This window comes from Pipistrellus hanaki (assembly GCF_964339955.1).
Source record: "Pipistrellus hanaki genome assembly, chromosome: 1".
In the NCBI taxonomy this organism is placed as follows: Eukaryota; Metazoa; Chordata; class Mammalia; order Chiroptera; family Vespertilionidae; genus Pipistrellus; species Pipistrellus hanaki.
Genome location: NC_140503.1, coordinates 207,786,648 through 207,808,510, shown reverse-complemented (window position 1 = coordinate 207,808,510; position 21,863 = coordinate 207,786,648). Strand labels below are relative to the sequence as shown.

At 56.8% G+C, this 21,863-nt stretch overlaps 1 protein-coding gene across 4 annotated transcripts in view; it reads right to left on the bottom strand.

Moving 5' to 3' along the window:
* STK32B (serine/threonine kinase 32B) overlaps positions 1-21,863 on the bottom strand; it is a 65,859-nt gene that overhangs the window by 18,489 nt on the left and 25,507 nt on the right. For all 4 annotated transcript variants that reach the window (XM_084864755.1, XM_084864756.1, XM_084864757.1 and 1 more), the window contains exon 3: positions 18,642-18,793. In XM_084864755.1, coding sequence (XP_084720881.1) covers positions 18,642-18,793 — 152 coding nt within the window. The remainder of the gene's footprint in view (positions 1-18,641; positions 18,794-21,863) is intronic.

The following is a 21,863-nucleotide window of genomic DNA, read 5'->3' as shown; positions in this document are numbered from 1 at the left end:
GGCCAGAGCCCCAGCCCAGCCCCGGGAGGAGCCATGAGAAGGAGACGAGATGAAGGTGTGCTGGTCAGCAGCCTCAGAGGAGCAGCGGGAGTCAGGGGGGAGAGGGAGTGTGGGGCGGGGGCAGGGGGAGGGGGTCTGGCAGCAGATGACACCTGGCATCTGGGTGTCCCAGGGCAGCCCTGCTGATGCCACATGGAGAACTGCCCAGCGGAGCCATCCATGCACAGAACACGAGAGAGCAAGATGGTGGTGATGTCAGCCATTCATTCGGTTTTAGGTTCCTCCGCCCCTCCAAAGCAACAGGAAACTGACACAGACACCAGGCCTGGGCCCAAGTTCCCATGACAACACTCCGCCATTGTGACCAGGTCTCCGGTGCCCTCACAGCCACGGCTCCGTCTGGACGGGGCAGCTTTGTGACACTGTGACTCCGCGTCACGGCTGTCTGAGGCCGTCCTCAGGCTCCGTGTGTGGGCTCTTCCGTCCTTAAACAGCAATGCCTGCAATGCCTGTGCTTTTTAAAATCCTCACTCGAGGATACGTTTTCCATTGACTTTAGAGAGAGTGGGAGGGGGGGAGGGCGTAGAGAGACACACAAAGAGGGAAACATCGACGTGAGAGACGCATTGAAGGCTGCCTCGCACACACGCCCCAACCGGGATCAAGTCTGCAACTGCGGTTGGTGCCCTTGACCAGAATCGAACCCTCAACCCTATGATCCAGGGGCTGGTGTTCTAACCACTGAGACAACCAGCCAGTTCACAGTGACTGTGCTTTCTGACGTAAGCTACAGTGCCCTGGAACTGACGGAGCCTGAGCCGACACCCCTTCCCGCCTGCCAGAGGAGGGAAGTGTTGAGACACTGAAGAAATGACAGCGATCAGCTGCGGCATGCCTCCTGCAGGGGCGCGATTTGTATTCTAACAGCTGGCGTCTGCCCGCCGCGTTTGTCACGTTGTCGCCGCACCCCCCTGCTCCCAGCTCCCAGCTCCTGCCAAAGGGCTCTCATCGGCATTCCACGGAGCTCTGAGCAGCACCGGGAGTGTTCAGGGAGCAGGCTGGGACGCATGCTGAAGAGGAAAGCCAGATGCAAAGAGCAGCGAGGAGCGCCCCAGCCCGGCGCGGCTGCCTCCTGCTGACACCCACCCTTCACTGGGCCACGGGCAGCTTCATCCCCAGAGACAGGGGTCCTCAAACTTTTTAAAGTGGGGGCCAGATCACGGTCCCTCGGAGAACTGGAGGGCCGGACTATATGAACTACTAATTCCTACTGTAACACCTCAGCTGCGCTCACTGCCCAAAAAACCTGGCGGGCCGGATCAGACTCCTCTGCGGGCCGCATGTGGCCCGCGGGCCGTAGTTTGAAGACCCCTGCCAGAGACGCGGTGCTATCATGGGGGAGTGGGGGGGAGCAGAGGACGGCCTCTCGTTTCCCCCTGAAGCTTGCGCTGGCAGGCTTTGTGCCGCGGCTCCATTCGCAGTTATAATCGAATTCCCGAGCTGCAGGCGGTGCTGGAAGGGCAGGGCCACCGTGAGAAACCCCGCCTGCTGGGCGCGCCGGCCGTGGCGGCTGGGTGAGGAGGCTCAGCGTGAGGAGCGCAGACCTCAGGAGCGGGAACGGCATCGGTCCCGGCCTGGATGTTGGCACAGACCAGCATGAAGGACCCGCTGTCTGTTTTTAAAAATCATTAACTGCCCAGCTGGGGTGACTCAGTGGTTGAGTGCTGAACTATGAACCAGGAGGTCATGGTTCGAGTCCTGGTCAGTGCATATGACCACGTTGCAGGCTCAATCCCGGATCGTGCAGGAGACAACCAATCAATGATTCTCTCTCATCACTGATGTTTCTATCTCTCTCTTCCCTTCCTCTCTGAAATCAATCCTATATAATAAAGGCCAAATATGCAAATTTCCCCCTCTACTAGGAGTTCAACCATGAATTTGACAGCTCACTATACATGCGATGACCACTAGGGGGTGGTGCGGAACATGTTGGGTGAGGCGCTGGCAGTGGGCGGCAGTGGAGGCACTGCCAGCCCCAATGGGCTTTCGGGTGACCAGGGCCGCAGCTGCTGGGGCCACAGGAGCGGTCAGGCTCACCATGGGTTCACGCAGGAGCCGGTCTGCCGAGGTTGGCTGGGAGAGAGCATTGCCCTGTGCGGCGCTGCTGAGCAGACCAGAGGCCCACGCTGTGCCCCAGCTTGCGGCATCCAGCTGTGCTTACAGCATCTCCATGTGGGGACCCGGGTGCCGTGACTCAGGTGGAGGGGGAGTATGGGGATCCAGGAGTCCAGGTGCTGCTCAGGGCCCAGAGGTCAGCTGGGACCTGCCCTTCCACATCAGATGCTCAGGCTTCAATTGCCAGACAGGCCTAGGGACTGCACCTATCATTGATGTTTCTGTCTCTCTCCCTCTCCCTTCCTCTCTGAAACCAATAAACATACTTTTTTTTTTTTTTTTTTTTTTTTTTTTTTTTTAAGAATACTCACATTCTATGGATTGGGCTTTGTAGCTCTTGCCTTTGAGACCCAATCCATTATTCCAAAATGTCTCTCAAATCCGTCTACTTCCCATTTATGAGCTGCAAACCGGATCCAAGACATCATTCTCTTTCCTGGGCCACCACAGACTCTCTAGAGAGGCCGCTTGCTTCCACCCCCGAATCTCTCTCCCATGCACAGTCTCTCCAGAGGCGTCTTTTAAAAACACAACTTGGCGTCTCGGACCCAGAACTGCCTGTTAGTGTTCCCAGGAGGAGGTGTCCCCAGGCCCCGCCCGCGGGGGTCTGGGCGGGCGCAGGCTGTGGTAACGCACAGGACGCAGCAGACATGGCTCGTGCAGCCCCGGGCTGAGTCCTGGTAACAGCCGTGCGGACTCAAGCAGCGTGCAGAGCCCCGCGAGGCCGAGGACAAAGCACGGAACCCACGGATACAACAGGGGATAGATAACAACCACAACACAATAGCATCAGCAACAACAACAATAGCTTCCAGCCAACGGAGAAGGCTTAGCAGGCCCGAGACTGCTCCGACACATACACCTCATGATGTCTTAACATCCCGTGAGCCTGGAGTCCTCGCCTTGTTTTCCAGAGAAAAGATGGCGGATGTGGATGCACAGGAGCCTTCCACCCTCCTGCCCGGAGGAGAAACCCCGCATCACCCTCCCTCTGCTCGGCGCTCGGACCAAGGCCCTCCCCCTAGTTCAGGCACTAAGATTGAGAGGCAGGTCCAGCTGGAACCTGTTTGGCTCAGTGGATAGAGCATCAGCCGGTGGACTGAGAGTTAGAATCCGGTCAAGGGCATGTACCTTGGTTGTGGGCACATTCCCAGTAGGAGGTGTGCAGGCAGCGGATAGATGTCTCTCTCTCATCGATGTTTCTAACTCTCTATCCCTCTCCCTTCCTCTCTGTAAAAAAAAAAAAAATCAATAAAATATATTAAAAGAAAGAGAGGGGGGCGGGTGTCCAATGGCTGTGAGATCTTCTCTGCTCCAAATTATGAGAACTGTAAATCAGATGCCGAAATGTGTGGCTGGGAGATTTGTCTGCCCCCAAAACTCTGAGTACAAGGGCCAAATCCGGTGACTGCAGCCATATGTTAACCAATGCCCCGGGCACACGCCCTCCTTCCACACGTCACTGACCTTCAAGACACGCCACGAGGCACACAGGGACCGGCATTCCCGCGCTTCCACATCAGCCAACTGTGGCCAGAGCCCCCATGGCCCCTGACCGTCACGCCCCATCCCTTCTTCCTCATAGAATGCAGAGTGACCCCCTGGCCGGGGAGAAGCAGAAGTGCCCAGTCCCGCGGGTCGGCGGTGTGGGGATGAGCCTTAGACTACGTCAGTCAGTCCTCACCTTGCAAAGGTGTGGAAGAATGCAAAATGGTGCCTTTTCCAAATTCATACCATGTCTGATTTAAATTCCTGCCCGCTCAGGGGGCTGGCTCCAGGGTGTTATCCACCGCAGGGAGGCAGTGAGCCGGCTGCACCCGCGTTACCATGGACTGGCACCGCACACGTGTGCACAGGGTCGGCCTAAAAAGCCCAGTTGTCGCCACGCACAAACACACACGTGGGTGAGCCGTTCGCACCCGGGGGAGCTCATGTTGGTGGAACGCTCGCTGTCCACAGAGCTCAGGGAACGCAGGCTCCTCCACGCCCCGAGCGTGGGAGGCACGGGGACCAGCTCCCAGGAAGACTGACTGTAAATGAGCAAACCCCTGTCAATCAACAGACCCAGCAGCACACCGCTGCCCCTGGCTGAAACCCTGTGGGGTTTTCATGGCTTCTCTCCTTTTTTACATGTTTCTATTGATTTGGGGGAGGCAGAGGGAGGGAGCGAGAGACAGAAACATCAGTGATGGGAGAGAATCACTCCTCGGCTTCCTCCTGCACGCCCCCAACTGGGGATGGAGTCCACAACCCGGGCGTGTGCCCTGACGGGGAATCGAACCCTGACCTCCTGGTTCATAGGCCGATGCTCAACAATCTAGCCACACAGATCGGGTGGCTTCTCCTTTCACAACCTGAGCCTCTTCTGCTAGTTCCCCAAGCTCCCCAGCTTCCCCGGCCCTGCCCTGCCTTTCCACGTGCCACCGGTGGCTGTCCGTGGCCTTGAGTGGATTGCGCCCTCATCTTCACCGGGCTCTGCGCTCAGTAGAACTTCCTTCTCCCAGCCCCTCCTCCTCTCCTCAGCCGCACAAATTCCAACGGATTTCTCAAGTCCTGGCTGGAAACCCACCTCCACAAGGGGGCCTCCCAGACTGGAGCTCTGACCAGACGCGGTTCCCCAGTTTCTGTCCCCGTTCCTCCCACCCCCCTGTCAGCACACAGCTCTGTGTGGGGCTCTGGGTTAGGCTGTGCCTGTTTTGTTGGCTGGCTGCTCAGCAGCTGCCCCGGAGAGAAAGGATGCTCTTTGGGGACAACAGAAGTCAGTATGGTCCCCAGATCTGTACACTGGAGCCCCCCGACACCTGGTAGAAACGCACTCCCTCTGGGCCCACCGCAGTCCCGCCCGGCCATGGACGCACGCGGAACCCGGGATGCACATGGGACTGGAGAGCCACGGGCGATGGTGAGGCTCTCACACGCCGTGATCGAGGCACACACTGGCAAGCTCACGCAGCGAGACCTGGACCGTCGGCGGGTATTCTTCGCGGCTGGCTCTGCATGCCGGACAGGAGGCCTTCCTCACGGTTAGGAAAGTCGAGCCAGAACGCCCTTGGGCAGTGAGCGGGCACAGTGGCCCCGGAGCCGGTCCGTGCCCGGCTTAGCGCTGACACTCAGTCCTTGTGGACCTGACGCTGGAGAGGAGACTCCTGAGTGAGGGAAGGCAGGCTGAGGCCCCTCCCCCCTCATCCCTGAGAGCCCGGGGGACTGGGGTGGAGGTGTGGAGAAAGTGTGACGGACACCTGAAGCGGCTCGGGTTAAAACAAGACCCAACGTTGGGTAAGTCCATCAAAACCACAGGCGGCCCCACCCCTCGCGGGAGCGGCCACGCCATGAGGACTCTGTCAACGGCTATAAAGAAAGAAACCCATGGAATCCAGGAGGGGACGGTCAGATGGAGCAGAGAGCAGCCCTGTCTCCCGGCGATGAGGGGAGAGGCCGCCTGGCGGAAATCAGAGGGACGTGCTCCCGTGTGTGGCCCCGTGTGCACCACCTCCCGGCTTCCCCCCGCTGAGCGGACACCGGAGAGGGAATGACGATGCCGCAGCCGCATCGGGGAAGAGCAGCGTCTGACTGAAGCCACGGAAATCGTTACCGGAAATCAGCACGGCTCCCCGTTTAGAGATCACAGCTTGTGCTGCCAGCTGCATCCCCTGCTGTGGGGCTGCGTGGTCATGGTCACAGAGCGTGGAGGGTGGCGCGGGCCACGGAACCGGCAGGAGCAAGCCCGAGGAGCAGGAGGAGAACTTCCTTGGCCCGGGGACCATGCGTTCCCCCATGTCCGCGGGCGTTGGCTCCACCCCTCGGGCCAATATCTCTCTGTTCCCAGGTTAGACTGACGGAGGAGAGCTTTCCCCATGTCATCCCGACTTCACTGCTCATGGGCCCACCTTCCCCTGGTCCAGCCCCGTGCCCGTGATGTGCAGGGAACGGACCGGGGTTCCCGGGGGTGGGGTGGGGTGGGGGAGTGACCATTGTAGCTTCCTGGTGAAGCTGCCCAGCTGGCCACGCTTCTAGTCTGGCCCCCTCTGCTCCTTCCTAGTATTGGTATTAGGGGGCGACGTGTGCCGGGAGCACCCAGACAGATTCCCGGTGGGTCCCCGTGACTCAGAGCCCAGTGGAACCCGGACTTCTCCGGAGAGCCCGGCCCCCACTGGAGAAAGGGAAGGTCCCCACGCCCCCAGGTCACTGCCTGCTCCTGGACTAAGCATTGATGATGACCCCACAGAGCCGTGCTCGGCAGACTCCTCAGTCCGCAGAGCCAAATACCAACAGCACAACGATTGGCATTTCTTTGGAGAGCCAAATTTTTTAAACTTAAACTTCTTCTAATGCTACTTCTTCAACATAGACTCGCCCAGGCCGTGGTCTTTTGTGGAAGAGCCACACTCAAGGGGCCCAAGAGCCACATGTGGCTCACAAGCCGCAGTTTGCCGACCACTGCCATAGAGCCAGCGCGTGCTCTCTCCACAGGGCCTGGGATACGCAGCACTTTTTTTTCTTTTAATAAGCCCTCTGTTTCCCGATGGCTCTGGGTCCGAGTTTGGCATGGAGGACAACCCTATCCATGGATCGTTACCGCTCATTTCTGAACCGGGAAAGAGCTGTGCGTGTACGCAGTTCAGAGACACAGGGTCTCCCTAGATAGAAATATTACTTTGCTTCCTGCAAAAATATCAGTACTTTGTTCACACATTCCTCCTAATACACGTATAAACACAGAGGACATGCAAGTATGTACAAAATATAAGAAAAAAGGGAAAACATTTTCCTTAGGAAGGAAAAAGGAATGTTGAAATCTCTCCTGAATAGACACACAAGCAGGAGACTAAGAGGATATGGCAATGAGCTCAAGGCAGGCCGTCTGCTATGTGTGGGGTCACGAGAGAGCGCCCATGTTCCTTGCACATCATCAGGCTGTGACACTTCACACTGTGGGACCGTGGTGCGGTGCTGGACAAACAGACTGTGGGAATGGGACAGACCACCCAGAAGCAGACCCACAGATAAGAGGTTGCTGGGGAAGGGAGGGGGTGTTCGGCCCCTGAGGGGCTATAACAAACGATGCTAGAATAGCAGGTTTTACCTGAGGAACATGAAACTGGCCCCAAATGCCACCATGGACAAAAGTCAACCCCTCACACCAATAAAACATGAAAAGTCGTCAAGACAGGTTTGGCTCAGTGGATAGGGCGTCGGCCTGCGGACTCAAGGGCCCAGGTTCGATTCTGGTCAAGGGCATGTGCCTTGGTTGCGAGCACATCCCCAGTGGGGAGTGTGCAAGAGGCAGCTGATTGATGCTTCTCTCTCATTGATGTTTCTAACTCTCTATCTCTCTCTCTGTTCCTCTCTGTAAAAAATCAATAAAATATTTTTTTTAAAAGGAAAAGTCAAACTTTAAAAACTGTTAGAAGAAAATATAGGGAAATGCCATGTGACCTATATTTATGTTGGAAGAGATTTTTCAAAGCTGACACGAACTACACCAGCTTCAAAAAGAAAAGATTGGTAATTTAATTCCATTAAAACTAGGATCATTTTTACCACAAGCCACCCTAACAACCCAGCCAGTATGGCTCAGTGGTTGAGCATCAACCTATGAACGGCGAGGTCACTGTTAGATTCCTGGTCAGGGCACATGCCGGGTATTTTGGGCTCGATCCCCAGCAGGGGGTGTGCAGGAGGCAGCCGATCAATGATGCTCTCTCATCATGGATGTTTCTCTCTCCCCCTCCCCCTTCCTCTCTAAAATCAAGCATAAAAGAAGGCACCATAACATGTAGCGGCCAGCTACAAATTGCAGGAAGATATTCAACATTTATAAATTCCCGCCTACATCCTGAAGGAGAAAGATGATCTTGTTAAAAATGAGTAAAAATGAGCAAAAAGGCATGAAGACAGGTGGGAGGGCTGCAGCGGAAGCACTGCCCCCGGAGGCAGCGCCTGTGATTGCAGAGGCAGCCTGCCTGGGAGGTGGGGGGGGGGGGGGGGCAGGAAGTCCCCATTGAGGGGGCATTAGGAGCTCGGGCTCAGCAGACCCAGGCCACATCCCTCTGCACCCTCCTGGTCGGTAATGAACCTGACACTTGGCTCTCTGCCCGCCTCACTCCGGCCCAACCCCAGCCGGTTCGGAGCTGGGCCGGAAAGGGAGGCGGCGGTATTAACAGACTCAGACCCCAACGGAAGGCGTCGGGATTGGATTCGGGATGGTTCTGAACGAGGCTGACACCGTCTGACTTCAGCCTTTCAGGAGTTCGCCGGGGGCTCTGCGGAGGCAGACAGCATTTTTTCTTTTTAGCAGATTTCACCATAACCCAGGCTGTGATGGTGGCGGGCAGGAGGCTGGCTGGATCGGTGAGGGGCGTGGAGGAGTAGGAGCCGCAGAGCCACCAGGGTTTGCTATTGTGTGGATGGGGGGGCGGGAGGGGAGGAGGGAGGAGAAGGAGGCAGGCGCCAAGAATTCAATCAAAAGGAAAGAAAAATGGGAAAGAATGTCTGAGGAGCCAGGTGCCGCTTCAATAGCCCCTGATGCTGTGTGTGAGGAGGGAACTCTGCTCAGGTCCAAGGCGGCTTTCAGAGCGGGCGCTGTGTGGGGAGACAGCCGAGGGGGGGCAGAGAGCAGCTGACCCTCCGCCCGAAACGACGAAGGTCCCCCTCCTGTGTCCCTGGCGCCACTGGCCTTGCTCACAACCCCCCCTGGGTCACGCGTCACACGCACATTTTACCCTGACCGCCGCAGCCCCGCCCAGGGCCAACGTGACATTTACGTCCAAACTAAATGTGGTGGATAAAGCAACATCCTAGCCTCAGCCCAGCAAGGCAGCTTCCTCTCCTGTTGCGTTTTAAGTGACGATGACTAATGCGGGAGAATCCCCCGTGGTTTTGCTAAGAGAACCGCACGGGGAAGTCTGGATTGAATCCCGGGGAGCGGAGGGGCGGACATGGGGTGCGGTGATGGCTCCAGCGGCCAGCGGAGCCTCTTCAGAGGCCATTGGAGGGCGGGGCTCACCCCGTCTTTCGCTCCCTTCCTGTGGTCCCTGGTCCCCAGAGCTGGCCGACAGCAAGCCACAGGCTGTGGGGGAAAAGGGGCGGCATCTGAGCGTCACTTGGGGCCGGGACTGGGTCCCGGGTGGCCACTCGGCAGCTGTGGCCTCGGACAGACTTCTCTGAGTCTGGAGCTGCAGTTACTCTGTCTTAAATGTCAGCACTAACCCCACTTGCTGTCTGCCCCTAACTTCGGGGTCAGGCCCGACGGCCTGGACACATCACCATGGTGATGATGATGGTGGTGATGACAATGGTGCCGATGGTACTGATGGTATGGTGATGGTAATGGTGATGTTGATGATGATGGTGATGGGATGATGATGGTGATAACGATGGTGGTGATGTTGACGACAATGATGCTGATGACAATGATGCTGATGGTGATGTGATGATAGTGATGGTGAAGACATGGTGATGCTGATGTGATATGGTGATGATGACAGTGATGGTGATGATGGGGGAAAGAGGGGATAGAAGAGGGAAGAGAAAGAGAAGAAACTGCTTTGCTGCTACTGTTAACCATAATGATAAAATGTACCTTTAGTCCCATGTTTGAATATCCACTATATTCCTGCCCCTGTAATGGGTGTTTGACATTTCAGACCTCATTGAGACCTTCCAAGAACCCGCTGAGGTAGGAAATCCACCCATAAGCTGCATTTAAAAAATAAAAAGGGGGGAGATGTAGAGAGCACCTGGGAAGGCACATGAGCTGATTGTCAGCTGAGTCCAGTGGTGTTGGCAGAGCCACGTCTTGGAAACATACCTTGCCAGAGGCAGGTATGTTGTCAGCCTGACCTTTAGCTCAGGCACCAGGGTGTGGGTTTCATTATCTAAGTTCAGCCAGGCACCAGGAACTGGCACAATTATCCAGACTCAGCCAGGAGTGACAATTACAAAGAAACCACAAGAATGAAGAATTTCAGCTTCATCATTAACCATGACTTCACGTAATTTTCTTCGTCTTAAACTCTAGTAAAGCTTCCTGGAACCATGCTGTATATAATAAAGGCACTGTACCAGCTCTGGGTCACTGTCTCTCCATCCAAGGGCAGCGTCCCACCTGGTCCCAGCTTTCCCTACTGTCTTTGTGTCTGTCTCTTTCTTTTTCTCGATCCCTTGTCACCCCTACTCAGGACTTGTCCACTCTCTAGCTATGCTGGTCACGGCTCAAGAGAGAGAGAGAAAAACTTATAGTTTGACATTTTAACTTTCCAATGGGAGAGCTTCAATGATGCATAATTTAAGCCTTTTGTAAATTGTTACATACAAACCAGGCAGTTGGCCTCTAAAAATTCACATATTTGACCTAAATTCCTTTTGTCAGCACATGGAAACATTGTCCTTGGAGAAAACAGTCTGAGTTTTGGAAGCACAAAGCTATGAGGCCACATCCCATCTCTGTTTTTCTGTAGCTTTGCAACTCTGGTCCAGATCCAACCTATTTCTCATATACAGAACATGGTATTCCTACACGCTTCCTAGGGATTGTAGGCAATTAGGTAAGTATCTAGCATGAGACTGGTCCGTGGAGGCGTTCCATATAGATGGTGGCTATGACGATTATAGTGCCATCATCATCAACTCAGTTCCGTGTCACAGCTATCTGCTGAGTGACATGAACCATGTGCCAGGCAGCTGATTCTCTAAAGGGTGACACGCCAGAGACAAGGGGACGAAACGGCTGGACCCTGCCTCTTGGAACACAAGAATGGGATGGAGATCAAGCAGACGCACGAGCTTACTCTCTTTATTGGTATTGCCTTTACTGTCTTCGGAAGTTGGACTGTTGGTTGGCCCGGTCAAGAAATGTACATTTGCCTGGCTGGTGTGGCTCAGTGGTTGAGCGTCAACCTATGAACCAGGAGGTCATGGTTTGATCCCCTGTGGGGTGTACAGGAGGCAGTGGATCAATGATTCTCTCTCATCATTGATGCTTCTATCTCTCTCTCCCTCTCCCTCTCTCTAAAATAAAGACATATATATATATATATATATATATATATAAAGAAATGTACATTTTACTTCCTGGACAGTCTTCAAACCCTGCCTCCACCGCTACCCTACTATGAGGGTCTCAGTCCAGACACGCATCTTCTCTGCCCCCAAACTTTGCGCCTACAGAAGCACCGAAGGGTGCAAGTTGGGGTGGAGATGGGGCATTTGATCCAGGAGGGGAGGCCAGGAAGAGGATGAGCGTCCAATGGGGAAGGACTTTGAAATTCAAACAACGAAATGTGCTCTTTGTTTTGGAGTTTGTGTGGAGCCATGAAGAGAGGAGAGGTGGTTTCTAAAACGAAGATGGCTTGGGAGGCATTACAATCTGCCCCCCCCGCCCCCCAGGAGGTCAGAGCCCCAGAGGGGCAGCTGGGCAAGTGCACTCAGGGTCTGCTAGTCAGGACTCCCTATTTCTGCGGCCACCTGGGGGTGCGTGGGGCCCCATGGAGATCTGAGCTGGAGGAAGGAGGTTCCATTTAGGCCTCGAGTCCAAGCAGAGCTTCCCAGACCTGAACCAGGCACTGAGGCGCGGATTCTGCCGGGAGAGCAGGAACGCAGCGCTCCGGCCTCTGGCTCGGCCTCCCTGCGGGCGGTGCCATCGCCCGGGCGTGGAGGAGGTGGGTGGCGTGGGAGGACAGGGTGCCAGGCTCCCTCCTGGGCCAGCGCCACATGGTGGTCTCAACCACTTTAGAAACAGAAGCGCTGGTTTCGGAAGATCTGAGCCGGTTCCACAGGTGACTGTGGGTGGCGTACAGCACAGACAACAAAGTGACGGTAAAAATAGACACGGATCTGGGACCGAGGACTTTCAACGTCGGGCAGGAAGCAAGGCGATTTCCAAAGCAGCCAGCCGGGGCACGGCAGAGCCACAGGCAGCCGGGAGTGAGCTCACGCCCTGAGGGACGGACCATCCTCCATTGGTCCAGCACTCAGGCGCCGTCTCTCTGAACAGGGAGACTCATCTAAGAAGCAGACCTTAGCCCCATTTTACAGATGGTGAAACTGAGTCTCCACAGGCTGTCGCAAGTCCAGCAGCCGGTGACCTGAGGATCCTCCAATCCAGGCCTCCCCGTCGGGAGTCTCTATTCTTACGGCCCCACGGGCCTTGCTAAAGGGGATTAGCGCTGAGGTGTCGTTCCACCAGAGGGGAGAGACGGCACAGCCAGACACACAGCTTTCATTGTGAGCATGTGGACGGGTCCCAGCTCTTCAGGAAAAGCCTCCCCTCCCCACCACCCCCAGCCCAAGAACCAACTTCATAGGAAGCATCACTCCGGTAGGATCAGAGAGAGCTTTACGGATGGGCAGTGGGCAGGGTTTTGTGGTTCAAAGAGGAGCTCACCGGGCGCCCAGGGCTGGGAGAGGAGTCAGGAGAGGCGAACAGCACGTGCAGAGACCTGGACAGCGGCCTGGGGGCGCCGGTGTGGGAGCCTTGAGGCGCTGGGCCCCGGGGAGGGTGGCCGGCGTGAGGACAACAAATGAACGAACCACAAAGCCCAGTGGAGTTAAAAACCAAAGAGGGGGAAGAGGAAGTAAAACCTAAAGAATAAAACCTGACCACGGGGGGGCGGGGGGGCTCCCCTAATTCGGAGCACGCAATCATGCAGAGGCACAGAAAGCATTCGAGGGGCTGGTTTACAATGTCAGCAAGACGGGAAGCACGATCACTCCGCTGCAGACACGCTAATGCAAACACGGAGCACATTCATTAAGTCCGTCTGCATGGCGCCCTCCCGCCGGCACCTCATTAGGCCTCCTACTTCCTCCGCAGGAGGCTGGCCTGCCTCCCTGGGCTCTTTCTGCACAAACAGCCGCCCCTCCCTGATTAAAACGGTGCTCGCCACACGCCCTGCCACTGGCCCCTCTGCCACCTTCTGGATGACAACGTCCCACGTGTATGAGCTGCATGAGACCCAGGACTCCTCCGAGGTGAGCAGCCAGTGGCAAAGCCTGGGCCTGGCGGGCCTGTTTTCGCCCAGCTCCACCCAGCTGACCCTCCGGACGTCATTATCCATCGTAGGAGCCACACGCACAGCCCCACGCCTGTGCCCTTAAGCATAACAAACCTGCGTCACTCACAGATAAACCCGGGCACCCCGGCAGCGTGAGCGCACACACTGAAGTCACCGGTGACATCAACAAAATCCTGGAATAGCAGAGGGTGAGCAAAGGACCTGGACAAGACAGCTCCACCCCTGTCCCCTTTGGCTGAGGGGGTTACCATGGCGATGGAGACGAACGGGAGCTGGAAAACCTCCACGACCATTGTCCCCTGCGGGCTGTGACGGAGCCGGGCCGGGCATCGCCGACTCCGGGCACGGTGGGCAGCTGAAACCTCAGTGCATTTGTAACTCACCCAGGGCTCCACGGGCAGTGACTACGCAAGATGTAAGCCGGAGAGCGGAGGCGAGAAGGGACCGTTGGTCTGTCTTCCTCCCTCACCCGTGAGCTCATGAACGCACACACTGAAGTCACCGGTGACATCCTTACAGGGAGGGCTGCCTCACTCGCTGTTCCAGCACCAGCATCTGGCACGGTGTTTGGTGTTTGGCTCAGCAGAAACCCTTAATGAGTGTGGAATGGATTCACTTCTTGAAGGCAGATGCCGGGAGTATGGAGATGAATAAGGCATGACCCCTTCCCCCTGTGCTCACTGCTAAGGGAGGGGACAGACATACAAACGGGTAAACGTGACCGAGCTGCTCACACTGCGACGAAGCCAGGAGAAAGCGCTGCGGTGGGGCTTGGCGGAGGGCAAAGGGCGCTGATGGAGGAGGAGGCGGCGCCCGGACAGAAACTCCAAGAAGGCAGGAGCCACGCTGCTCCTGCTCGTCTCTATGACCTTAGACCAGTGTTTCCCAAACTTCTCTCATGATGAGAATCACCTGGTGGAGTTGTTAAAATACAGATTCCTGAATCCCAACTAAGAAGTGCTAAACTAGAATTTTTGGGAACATATAGGTAAATTGTATATTTAACTTAGTGCTCTGTAAGCAATTTTACTTATATGTTCCCAAAAATTCTAGTTTAGCACTTCTTAGTTGGGATTCAGGAATCTGTATTTTAACAACTCCACCAGGTGATTCTCATCATGAGAGAAGTTTGGGAAACACTGCCTTAGACATTAAGACAGCGCCTGGCCCCCAAGATGAGCCCAATAAATACCTATTTACCTGGCCAGTGTGGCTCAGTGGTTGAGCGTGGACCTATGAACCAGGAGGTCCCAATTCAATTCCCAGTCAGGGCACATGCCCAGGTTGCAGGCTCCATCTCCAGTAGGGGGCGTGCAGGAGGCAGCCGATCCATGATTCTCTCTCATCACGGATGTTTCTGTCTCTCTCTCTCCCTCTCCCTTCCTCTCTGAAATCAATAGAAATAAAAACATAAAACAGAGTTGAGCGGAAGGGGCACAGGCTTTTAGAGAAACGCCTCTTTAGTGAGTGAGCACGTGGGGAGGGGAAGTCCTCACTGTGGCAGAGGGGAGAGTGTTCCCGGCAGAAGGAACAGCGAAGGCCTGGAGAGATGTCAACAGCGAGATAAGTTACAGGTGCGCCCATCGGGCAGGATGGCCAGGACACGCAGGTGGCGGGATGGCAGCGGGTGTCAGGAGGAGGGACCAATGTCATGTCCACGCCAGGGCAGGGAGAGACACTTATCTGTGAGCTCTGGGAGCCACCAGGGTTCTGCACAGACGAGGGCGGGGCTCGGGTGTGCACCTGTAAGACCTGCCCTGTGCTCTGACTAAACATCCGTGACCTGCAAAAATGCACATATCAGAGGCCTAGTTCCCAGTGTGAAAGTAGCTGAGGTGGGGCCTTTGGAGGTGATCCAGTCCTGAGGGGGAGGCCCTCAGCACAAGATTAGTGCCCTTTTTGTCCTATATAATAAAAGGCTAATATGCAAATTGACCGAAAGGTGGAATGACCAGTCGCTATGATGCACACTGACCACCAGGGGCAGACACTCAACTCAGGAGCTGCCCCCTGGTGGTCAGTGCGCTCCCCCAGGGGAGTGCAGCTCGGCCAGAAGCCTGGCTCATAGCTGGCGAACACAGTAGCAGTGGTGGGAGCACTAAGGATGTCCGACTGCTGGACATCCCCCATCATTCAGACATCCCCCAAGGGCTACCAGACTGTGAGGGCACAGGCTGGGCTGAGGACCTCCAAAGTGTACGAAATTCATGCACCAGGCCTCTAGTATGTGTGTGTGTGTGTGTGTGTGTGTGTGTGTGTGTGTGTGTATGAAACCCTTCACAAATTTGTGTGTCATCCTTGCCCAGGGACATGCTAATCATCTCTGTATTGTTCCCACATTTAGGATAGGGGTGCTCCAGGCCCTGCATGATCTGCCGAAGTGAGCAAAGTCATCAAGTCCTCCACCAGTGCCCTTGTAAGAGGAGATAAGAGAGAGCTCCCTCTCTCTCTCCCAGGTGTGGTCACAGCAGTAAGACCGTCATCGCTACACCAGGAAAGGGGTTCTCATCCAACAGCAACCACACGAGCCCCGAATTTTTTTTAGGATACATTACTTCACCAAATAATCACCAGGTACCAAGCAGCTCAATCCCATGGAAAGAACCACCGCTGGCCTTGATGACTGCTGCAGCCTCCCATCCAGCTGCCCACGCCCTCGGTGCCCTTCTCAGAGTGCTGCAGTCTGGTCGGGCCACCATAGCAGGTGCCCAGGCTGGTGGCTTAGCCAGAGGCCTTTATTTCTCACCGTCCTGAGGCTGGCAGTCTGAGGTCAGGGCTCGTGTGGCAGTTACCTTTGGTGAACCTTACTAACTACCTGGAGATGGGCTTCTACATAGGAATGGGGGCGGGCACACCAATCAACCCCTAGCAGCCTCTCTGCCTGCAGGGGGCAGAGCTGGGATTAGAAGTGTGGAAATCAGACCCCTAGCCAAGTGCGAACCACCCCCTCACCCCTCCCCTCCTCTCCAGCCCCCCCCCCATCCCCTCGCACCCCAGCACAGGATCCTATTGCTTCCTTCCCTTCCTCCTCCCCCCTGGATGTCAGAGCCCGAGAGTACAAAGCAGCTCTGCTTCAGGACGGGTGAGACATTGCTCTGAGAAGGCAGCCTGGGCCGTCACAGCCGTGGGAGCACCCATTCCTCATTCTTTAGAGACAGAAAAGGTTGTCCTGAGACCAGCCATGCCTGGCCTCCGCCTGTGCCAGCTACAGAGCGAGTCGGCGAGAACGACGGAGCAGAAGGGCTGTGCCAGGCTCTCCGGGCTGCTATGAATCACCTGCTCCCTGCGAGATGCAGAACCGCATCCCATTATCTTAGAGCCGACAGGCAATTCCTCAGGGTGCTCTCCTCCGACCGGGGGAGGGGGAGGGGGAGGGGCAGGGGACAGCCTGCAGGAGCCCAGCTCGGGCACTGAATCAGCCCCCAGCGTTCAGGACCCTGTCAGACTCCCAGAAGCAGGGGCAAAGGTTCAGGTGAAGCTCCTGTCCCAAGGCCCTCCTGTGCTGGAAAACAAATCAGTTTCACTAAAAAAGAGATGTTGACAGGAAGCCAGGAAGGCTGGTCAACAACCTTAATTGCTCTAACCTTTAGTTGAGATATTGTTAGCTGAAGCAGCCTCCACCTTGTTTGTCTGTTATTTCCTGCCTAAGGGCTACATGTAAATTTCTGTTTATGTTGCCTAAGATGTGTTCCCCAAAGCCTCGATAAAAGGGATGGCGGGGCCAGAGCAGGAGTAGTTCTCCCACTAGAGTTGGACTGCCGCCTGGCCCCCCATATCGCCAAGTTGAATTTTTTCCAAGTCTCAAGTCTCTTTATTTGTGTGCAGCCCTTCTCCAGAACCTGAACCCTGAATTGGAACTCTTTCTATGCCGGCAGTGAAAGAGTCCTGTCCTCGTGAGCTGGCCACAAGGCACGCCCAGGACTGGCTTAGAGGAACCGGGCAGCCAGGGGAAGCGGTGTCGGGAAGAGGAGGTGTCACCTGCACAGGCACCGAGGCAGGTGGGCATTTCTTGGAAGCATATTTAAAGCAGAGATAACTAGGGATGGGATGGCAAGAAGGTTCCAGAACATGGGTCCCGGCGGGCCTGGTGGGCTGCACTGAGAATTTGGAATTCAGGGTGTCCACCCTGGGCACCCATCCGAGCCCTTCTCACCAGCTTTGCAAAGTTCAAGTCCCCAGGAGACTGGTGTTGACAGCCTCCATCGCATTCACGGTCCTCAGAGGGACACACACCTCTAGATCCATTCTCACCCCGGACTCGTCAGTAAGAAAACGGAGTTAACATTAAATTAGGCACGCGCTCACGGATTTCATCGAGAATGTAGTTCACAAACCGTCCGTTGGAAAGCGTGCTCTGAGGACACAGAATGACCAGAAAGGCTCATTCCTTTCTCCTTACAGCCGGCTCCGTAAGGGGCTAGGGTGCATGGGCATTGAGCTCCATCAGGGGGTTCAGGTATGGGGAACTCACCACAGGCTGACCAGGAAGGGGTTTGGGGGTGCATGGGGCACTCACCACAGGCTGACCAGGAAGGGGGTTCGGGGTGCATGGGGCACTCACCACAGGCTGACCAGGAAGGGGGTTCGGGGTGCATGGGCATTCAGCTCCATCAGGGGGTTCAGGTACGGGGAACTCACCACAGGTTCACCAAAAAGGGGTGTCGGGGTGCAGGGCACTCACCACAGGTGACCAGGAAGGGGTTTAAGGGTGCAGGACACTCACCACAGGTTGACCAGGAAGGGGTTTGGGGGTGCATGGGGCACTCACACTGGCTGACAGGAAGGGGTTTGGGGGTGCAGGGCACTCACACAGGCTGACAGGAGGGGGTTTGGGGGTGCAGGGCACTCACACTGGCTGACAGGAAGGGGTTTGGGGGTGCAGGGCACTCACACAGGCTGACAGGAGGGGGTTTGGGGGTGCATGGGGCACTCACACTGGCTGACAGGAGGGGGTTTGGGGGTGCAGGGCACTCACCACAGGTTGACCAGGAAGGGGTTTGGGGGTGCATGGGGCACTCACACTGGCTGACAGGAGGGGGTTTGGGGGTGCAGGGCACTCACCACAGGTTGACCAGGAAGGGGTTTGGGGTGCATGGGGCACTCACACTGGCTGACAGGAGGGGGTTTGGGGGTGCAGGGCACTCACCACAGGTTGACCAGGAAGGGGTTTGGGGTGCATGGGGCACTCACACTGGCTGACAGGAAGGGGTTTGGGGTTTGGAGGTGCATGGGGCACTCACACAGGCTGACAGGAGGGGGTTTGGGGGTGCATGGGGCATTCACCACAGGTGACCAGGAAGGGGTTTGGGGGTGCAGCGCACTCACACTGGCTGACAGGAAGGGGTTTGGGGGTGCATGGGGCACTCACACAGGCTGACAGGAGGGGGTTTGGGGGTGCAGGGCACTCACACTGGCTGACAGGAAGGGGTGTCGGGGTGTGGCACTCACCACAGGTTGACCAGGAAGGGGTGCTCCAGGCCCTGCATGATCTGCAGCTCGCGGAGCACGTTGCGCACCTCGTCCCGCTGCACGCACTGCTGCTTGTTCATGTACTTCATGGCGTACATCCGCTTCGTGTCCCGCTTCTGCACGATGCACACCTGGTGGGGCAGAGCGACAGTCAGGCCCGGGACGCAGCCCCCCGCCCTGCAGGTCTGCCCCGGCTCTGGGTTCCAGTCTGTCCTGCTGGTGGCACGGCAGCTGCAGAGGGGAGGGCTGCGCCAGGTTCACCCGCCACGGAATAGCTAAGCTCAGGCTCAGCGGGGTGAGCACCGGGAGAGCAGCCATGATGTGGGAGGGAAGGGGCAGCCCTGCCCGGAGGAGCTTACCGCCCGGAGGAGGCAGACAAAGGCTCGGTGTCTGCACCCTGCGACGTCCGGGCCTCCCCACCCAGCACCCCTGCCACCTGCCAGCGCCAGCGCCAGCTTCCTTTGCGGAGGACCCTCTGCCAGCAACGCCGGAGGGTTAAGGCCAAAGGAGCGGCCCTGAGCCGACTGGGAGTGAGGCACCTACACCCTAGGCCCTCGCCCCTGGGCCGGGACCAGCCTGGGTTCCTGTGAAGCACCCATCTTATATAAAAACTGCTGTTTGAAATGTTAACCCTGCTATTTGGCTTCTGTAAATTCTTGCTTGCTAAGACTACTCCCGCTCCAGAGAGGCCATTACACCTTCCCCAGACAAGGTTACCAGTGCTGGCGCCAGGCCAGGCCCCTGGTTGAGGTCTCAAGGCCCCAGCACACCCGGGCTCTTTAAGGACTTGCAAAACGGGCAAGAAATACCCCATATTTGGGAGACAAAGAAGGTAAAACCATATAAATAGAGAAAATTCCTGCATGTTGGGGCCCAGAATTTGAGAGACGTTTTCCTCTGGACCCACGCGTAATCAATGTATTGATTAGTCCTTCTTTGGTTTTCTGTAACACCCGGAGACTGAGTTTTCCCACAGAGTCCCTGGCCCATGGCGCCCTCACTGTCAGTCTTCCTGCCGCCCTTCCCTGACTCACGAGGCACCACAGCCACCTTCACTCTCCTCCGCTCCGGTGCCTGGGTAACATCCCGGCCCCGGAGCCTGCTCCTGGGAACCCCCAAACCCAGGCCCAGCCGCTGGGGAGCACAGATGCGGCAGCGGCAGTGCCAGCAGTGCCCGTGGACGGAGCCCCCTCCTGCAGGCCCAGCGCTAAGCAGTGTCCCCCATCACTGTCCCCACGAGACCCTCTGAGTAACGCAGAGTCCGCCCTGAGCGCGAGGAAGCGCAGCCCCCGCGGACCACGCTCTTGTCGGCGCTCAGCAGGCTGCTCACACCTGAGATTTGTGGCGGAAGGAAGTTCTTTCTGGTGGCAGATGGAAGAGGGGTGCCGTGTGTTTTACAAATAAACGAAGGCCATGCTCACACGCCCACTGATCCCCTCTGGATAACAGAGGAACACACAGAATCAGGAAACACCAGGGAAGTGTGGGCCGGAGGCCAGGGGCCAGGGGCCAGGACCGGCCGGCGCTCCTGACGCCCGCGGTGACGGAATCGTGTCGTCGGGGTGAAGCGAGGTCGGAGCACTCCGAGCAGGGGGGAGGCTGGCAGGGCTCGCCCAGCGGAGGGAACGAACGGGACTGGTTACCGGAAGATGACGGAAACGCACTGAGTGATGGAGGCCGTCACATCGGTCCGCGAGGGGCCAGCCGCTCCGGCCACGGCTGGAAAGCCACTCATCAGGAGTGAGCCTGCCCTCCCGGCGATACTTAGCTCTTCACACAGCAAGTCCGGAGCCAGCAAACCCCTCCACGGGGCGCCTCAAGCCCACACAGCCCAATTAGCAGCAAACGAGCAGACTCTCCTCACCAGGAGCGGAAGCCGCCCGCTGGGAAAGACGTCTGCGCGCACAGCCAGGGCTTCCGGCCCGAGTATCATGCTTCGGAATTCTAATCACGGCTCCTGCGTGAGGTACCAGCTCCCTTTCAGGCTCCGAGGAGGGAGGCCCCGTGCCAGAGCCCCCGATGTGAGCCAGCATTCCAGCTCAGCTCTGACTGACTCTCTCGGACCGGCGTGCTACAGACCGATTAGCTCGTCGCTTTCCAAAAAGCAATCACAGACTCTGCGTCTCTGCTCAGCAGACAGGGACCGCACATGCTTCCGCCGCCCCTGCCCCTGTCCCCTCCTTTATGCCCTGCTCCCCTGACCCAGGACTGACTCTGTGCCTGCCGCAGGGCCTTTGCACCTGCTGCCCCTGCCTCATGACTGACTCTGCCCCTGCCACAGGGCCTTTGCACCTGCTGCCCCTTTCGTCTGTAGTGCTCTTACCCCAGATGGTCACATGATCAAAGAAAGCAGCCTTGCCCTCCCAGGCCATTACACCACACTCCCCCACAGAGCAATGGTGGCTGCTGAAATGCAGTGTTAGCTCCTTGTGTGCATGTCCGCCAGTCTCCCTCGGGAACTGTCAGCTCTGTGGCATCACGAACCTTGCCCAGCTGTCGGTCACACGCAGCCGCCTCGAACAGTGCAGGGCAGCGGCCGTGAACGTGTGCTGTCCACCTCCAATTCCTGCTGGGCGTTTTCCGAGCGCCACCGTTACCACAAAGGCCAGCAACTTAAAAGGTCAAAACGATTCCAAAAGACTATTTTTAAGGGGGAGAGGGGCAGGGAATAGCCAAGTCAAATGTTTCTGAACACTCATGCCCGGCCGGTGTGGCTCAGTGGTTGAGCGTAGACCTAGGAACCAGGAGGTCATGGTTCCATTTCCGGTTGGGGCGCCTGCCAGGGTGGCAGGCTCAATCCCCAGTCGGGGGCCTGCAGGAGGCAGCCGGTCCATGATTCTCTCTCCTCATTGATATTTCTCTCTCTCTTCCTCTCCCTTCTTCTCTGAAATCCATAAAAATATATTTAAAAAAAAACATTTCTGAACGTTCAAACTGATAAGCACATATGCAAAATCGAACCCCTGCTTAATTCCCCAGCGGGTTTGCTGCCGTCTGGGCCCTAAACTGGTTCGTCCGCTATGAACCAGCTATTGCTTTCCCCCCAGACATCGGCATGCAGAGGTGGGAGCCTGGCGTGCGGAGTGAGACGGCTAACGACATGTTCGCGGTGGGAAATGATCTCCACGCCTCGCCAGGCGGACTCTCATCCTGTTCCTCCGTGCTGCTTCCCGCCACCACGTGCACACTCTGCCTCGGCGA